This window comes from Sinocyclocheilus rhinocerous, unplaced genomic scaffold (genome assembly GCF_001515625.1).
Source record: "Sinocyclocheilus rhinocerous isolate Xijiao unplaced genomic scaffold, SAMN03320098_v1.1 scaffold1396, whole genome shotgun sequence".
In the NCBI taxonomy this organism is placed as follows: domain Eukaryota; kingdom Metazoa; phylum Chordata; class Actinopteri; order Cypriniformes; family Cyprinidae; genus Sinocyclocheilus; species Sinocyclocheilus rhinocerous.
The window spans coordinates 221,968-227,886 of NW_015629497.1; the positions used below are offsets into that span (position 1 = coordinate 221,968).

Sequence of the window (5,919 nt, forward strand, 5' to 3'; positions counted from 1 at the left end):
AACTTTAAACCGCATAAACACATTTCATTACACCAAATACACAAAATAATGTTCTTTTTAGCAGCATCATATGACCCCTTTAAAAGATATCTCACGAATTTTAACAAAAAGTCTATGGTGGTAGTACAGTAGTTGATGTTGTTGCTGTTGTTTTAACAATTTATTTAAATACATTATAGCACCATGGTATGCTTAGAATAAGTGTCATGTAAATATATGAACATAATAATTCAGGACTATGATATCACCACCACTGTACACCACTCGCACAGTACATTTCTGTAAGCACATGCTTTTAGAACAATAGTAACCTATAGTGGTGAGGTGACTTGTAAATCTGATTCGAAAGCTTGCAGCTCTCTGACCACACGGGGAGGTTTTTAGCTAATTACTTGGATGTCATATACACGGCCAGACAGTTGTCGGAGTAAAGTCATGGCATGGCACAATCTCTCAGACAGCTGAGGCAGACCCTTCACATTCCTCACATCACCTGTGCTGGCTCTGCTGGGAAACAACACTGCCACCAAACTTTCCTCAGCAACTCCAAATCACTTTGACAACACAAGTGACATATATCAAACAATGTAAAAATGATCCCAAAAAGTATTTAGACTCAAACTGTTTAAGCAAAAAAAGTTTGCGAGGTTTCAAATGCAAAATAAGCACTAAATACATTGTTTAATTACAACTAATACAAAAAGTATTGTTACTTGAAGACGTTCATAGCTAATGTGATGAGCTACACCTGTGGTTTCTCTGCTAGGAAAGCTGAGAGAACTTGAGTAATGCTGAAGCACGTATAAAATAACATTATAAATAGTCTTAACATTAATACAAGAAGTACAGGTCAGAGTAAGTTGTACTAATAGAAGTAAAGTAACGGCCATACAAAAATGGTAAGAAAAACAGAAAGTACTGTGTTGTGTTAGTATTTTGGTACAGTGGTAGATAGATAGATAGATAGATAGATAGATAGATACATGTAATGTAATAAACAGCATTATTTAAATAGCACCTTTCATACATGTAATGCAGCTTAAAGTGCTTTAGATAAAAGCATAAACATCAAATACATCACACACACAAATTAAACAAATAAAAATAGCATAGCAATAAATACAGCACACATATAAGATTTAAAAAACAGTAATGCATAAAAATACAATATATCAATAACATAATACATAGAATACTAATTATAAACATTTTTAACTTTCTTTTAAATTTTCTTGCATCTGTTGCTGGAACCTCCAATAAATCGGCAGCAGATTATCTTAATATTCCTGACGGAATATAACTTTCCAATATAGTTTGGTCCTTGTCCATTATGGGCTTTGTACGTAAAATTATTATAATTATTAAAATTATACGTAAAGAGGAGGACCTAATCTAATCTATTCTAAATTTAATAGGAAACCAATGCAAAGCAGCTAAAACTGGAGTTATATGTTCTCTCTTTCTAGTTAATAGCCGAGTTTCCGAATTTTGGATAAGCTGAAATGTGTCAATTATTTATTTTATTATTATTATTATTATTATTATTTTTTTTTTTTGGTGATTTTGTCTTTTATATTGATAGGACAGATCAGAGCTGACAGGAAGCGAAGAGAGAGAGGGGGGCGGGATCAGGAAAGGTCCTCGAGTCAAAATTTGAACTCAGGACGGCACTTGCATATCATTGCTCTTTTGTTGATTTTGATTGCTTCCATTGTCCTCATTTGTAAGTCGCTTTAGATAAAAGCGTCTGCTTAATGTCTAAATGTAAATGTACTTAAGGTAAAAGCATTAAAGGTATTACATGGTACTGTGTATGCAAATCAATGAAATCTCTCAATTCTCATCCCCACAGTAACTGTTGCTGTCATTCGGGTTGCCTTGAGGATGGATCCAGTGGTACTGAGCTACCAGGACAGTCTCCTGCGGCGCTCAGACGTGGCACTTTTAAACGGACCCCACTGGCTCGACGATCAGGTCATAGGTTTCGCCTTTGAGTACTTTGCAACAGAGCGCTTCAAAAGTTTGGGCGAGAATATCTGTTTCATCAGCCCTGAAGTCGCTCAGTTTATAAAGTACGCCTCATGTCAAGAAGAGCTCACCATTTTCCTGGAGCCGCTGAATCTTGTGTCTCGTCGGTGGGTTTTTTTGGCTGTCAATGACAACTCTAATCAAACGGCTGGTGGCTCCCATTGGAGCCTGCTTCTCTATCGGCGAGACACCAGCCAGTTCTTCCACTACGACTCCCAGAGTGGAAGCAACTCATTGCATGCCAGGCGTATTGCAGCCAAGTTGGAGGCTTTTCTAGGCACTGGAGCGAAAGTGCCCTTTGTGGAGGAGCAATGCCCCTCGCAGCAGAACAGCTATGACTGTGGCATGTATGTGATCTGTAATGCCGAGGCTCTATGTGAGAGTGCTAGAGTCGAGGGCTGTCCCCACCTGCCCGCTCCGATCATAACACCCACCTACATTACACGGAAACGGACAGAATGGTATTCACTAATACAGAGACTCGCCAAAGAATGACTAGCTGACCTTTTATTACATCATGCAACAGCACCGTCATGTTCGCATGAACTGTATTAGCCAATGGGCAAAGTGAACACACTTATTTATCGTACTCAATCCTGCACAAAGGATGCACAAAATAAACTGCATTTGGAAACAGCATGCACTTCTCAAAAATTGTTTGCCAAACTCTTAAATGAATAGTTCACACAAAAACGAAAATCCCATCATCATATTACTCACCTCGCTCCAAACCCAAAATGAGAAGTGAGATGCAGAGTCTTCACACTGCTTTTTTTCATAAAATGAAAGTGACTGCTCCGTCAATCTCCAATAATTTCAAAAAAGCACCATTAGAGGGATAGTTCACCCAAAGATTAAAATTTGCTGAAAATGTACTCAGCCTTAGAATTTGTGTCTTCATTGGAACTGATTTGAAAAAAAAAATTAGCATTACTTACATCACTTACTCACCAGTGGATCCTCTGCAGTGAATGGGTGCCGTCAGAATGAGAGACCAAACAGCTGATAAAAACATCACAATAATCCACAAGTAATCCACACAACTCCAGTCCATCAATGAATGTCTTGTGACTTAAAAAGCTCCATGTTTGTAAGGACATTTTGTGGTTTTCTGATCAGTTTGATGTAAGTGATATTCATACTGTCCTAACAAAATGACAATAAAAAGATTGGAAATAAAAGGCTCCATGTTTATAAGAAACAAATTCATTCATCATTAAGGCTTTTCAACTTTAAGCCTTTGCTTCTGGTCAAAATACCAGTCCATAATCAATAATAACGCTTCCTCCAGTGAAAAAGTCCATCCCTTGTTGTCCTCTCACATCAAAATCCACTGACATATTTGTTTAGAACTGTTTTTGGACTGTTTCAGATGAGACATTGGAGAAAGCAACATTATGCATTGAGGACTTGTATTTAAATTTCTTACAAACTCTGAGCTTTTGGCTTCACAAGACCTTAATTGATGGTTTGGAGTCGTGTGGATTATTGTGATGTTTTAATCAGCTGTTTGGTCTCTCATTCTGACGGCACCCATTCACTGGTTGGTGAGCAACGTGGACCATTGGTGAGCAAGTGACGTAATGCTAAATTTCTCCAAATCTGTTCCAATGAAGAAACAAACTCATCTACATCTTGGATGGAAATTTTCAGCAAATTTAAATTTTTGGGTAAACTATTCCTTTGAAGTATCAAAAAAGTAACGAATCATGTGCTATATTCGTGTTATTCTGAAGTCAGTTATTTCCCTCCACTGTAGCTCTTAAATCAAATATTTATTGGCATTTATTTGCATATGGCATGTGAAAACGCATCATGCCAGATTTGATGTCATTGTTGCCAAACTTGACTGGTTATTGTGTTTGTCATAACCAATGGTTATGAAGGGAAGATTTAAAATCTTCTGTTCCTCACACAGATCTATCAAATGGCTTAAGTTGATATACGTAGAATCTGTTGCACAAGTCGTATAAAGTACATTTACAATGCTTGCATAAATGTCTTGTTCATATTAACTTGACAGCCTCAGTTCTCATTCACTTGCATTGTATGCAAATGAGCTGTGTCAACATTCTGCAAAACATCTTCCATTAAGGAAATCAAATTCACAAGGGTGAGTAAATGATGACCGATTGTTTCATTTTTGGATGTGCTGTTGCTTTTACGAATACATCTATGATCTTTCATCTATTCATAAGAGAGAAGAGACTTGTGATCAGTGCAGCAAATCAGTTAGCAGCACAAGTTGGTTAAGTAGATCCAGAATGTTTTATTGTTTAGATTAGTAGCATGAAGTGAGTAACTGAATGTGATGCTTGTTTACAGGACCTTTTGCCCAGGGCTTATTTTGAGAAGAGTACAGATGACAAAGAATGTGATTGTGTAATTGCTGTCTAAGCTACTGTTTGCTTAGGAAATGTAGTATTTGCTGTTACAACACACGGGCTGAACAAAAATACAGTAGAGTAGTTTTTATTTAACCAAGTGCATCCTCTGGCTGAGCTGAAAAGGTGCTTTGTAACCTCACACCAGCAAAAGCATGATTGTGTGACAGTATATTCTTCAGCTGTATGTACCAGTTTTCTTACAACTGAATGAAGCAGATATTAATAATGAGCAAATTATATATCAACCCAATTTAAAAAAAAATACTGACCTCAATTAAACCATCATGTGTGTGTCCTAGGGAGGCATTTCATCACAACCTCTAGCAGAACTTCTTACGTTTTCATATCTTGTTATTTGTTCTGTCATGTGTTTTATTAATAATGTAATTGTGTTGTTTCATTGGTCTTTTTTTTTTCATTTGTGAATTATATATTTGCATAAAAGATGGTTGTGCTGATCTAAAGCAAGACCAGACTGTGTTTAGACACATACAGCAACTTGGAACAGTATCCAAATACTAGATTAGAATTCTCTAATGTTACTTAATTACCAATTATACATTGAATTGTTCTACAGTGTTCTTAGTGTTTGTTTGTTTTTAAAGACTAAATCATTTATCAAATTGTGTTAATGTGACATTAAAAAAAATCTTAATGAAAATAAAAAAAATGGGGTTAAGCGGAGACAAGGTTAAGATGTCAGTCTGTTCACTCCAGTGAATATTACTCGTTGTTGGTTTATTTTTGAAATCCAGTTTCTAATAAATAAACCCATTAAAATCAGCACTACAATATAAGCTGTTGAACATTGTCAACATTATTGCTAAAGGAAAAAATAAAGTTCATTAAACTAAAATCGACATCTATAGTGGGGCAAGATGTCTAATGGGAACCTCCTGCTTATTTTCAGCTTTGTTGTAATATGATATAGAAAATACGTATTCTATTACCACATATGAACACATTTAAAAATGCTTTTACAGTGTAATATACCTGTAGACCAGTGGTTCTCCACCAGAGGGTCGGGACCCAAAAGGGGGCCTTGAGATGATTTAAAATAAGACAAATGAAACCTTACACATGAACATTAAAATAATAATGAATATAATTTTCTATATATATATATATATGTATAGGATATATATATATATTTTAATCCTTACCGATAATAATCCTCATCCAGTAAATCATGAATGACTGGAAAAGTCATGTCCATTCATTGGTTAAAATGAGTGGAAAAATTGAAGAACATTCCATACATTTAATTTACAGAAACTAGGAGCGTCCATGGATTTAAATATGCTTTGAAAACAAAACTTTGCCTTCAAATATTGTTGTGCCATTTCTGTCCACGCAAGAAACTACCCATTATTATATAAAACTCCAAAGATCATCACTGGAACCGTGTTGATATATATATATATATATATATATATATATGTATGTGACCCTGGACCAGCTGAATTAACATTGCTTTATATTCTGAAATGTAAAATAAATATTT

The 5,919-nt window shown here is 35.6% G+C and overlaps 1 protein-coding gene across 1 annotated transcript; it reads left to right on the forward strand.

Moving 5' to 3' along the window:
• The first annotated feature begins 1,856 nt into the window (after positions 1–1,856).
• senp8 (SUMO peptidase family member, NEDD8 specific) lies at positions 1,857–2,988 on the forward strand. Its single transcript, XM_016550841.1, has one exon. It carries the CDS (start codon positions 1,885–1,887, stop codon positions 2,521–2,523), a length of 639 nt encoding a protein of 212 aa, XP_016406327.1. The 5' UTR covers positions 1,857–1,884; the 3' UTR covers positions 2,524–2,988.
• The last annotated feature ends 2,931 nt before the right edge of the window (positions 2,989–5,919 follow it).

Coding starts and splice junctions, on each gene's coding strand:
- senp8 (XM_016550841.1), top strand. CDS start 1,885: ATGGATCCAGTGGTACTGAGCTACCAGGACAGTCTCCTGCGGCGCTCA.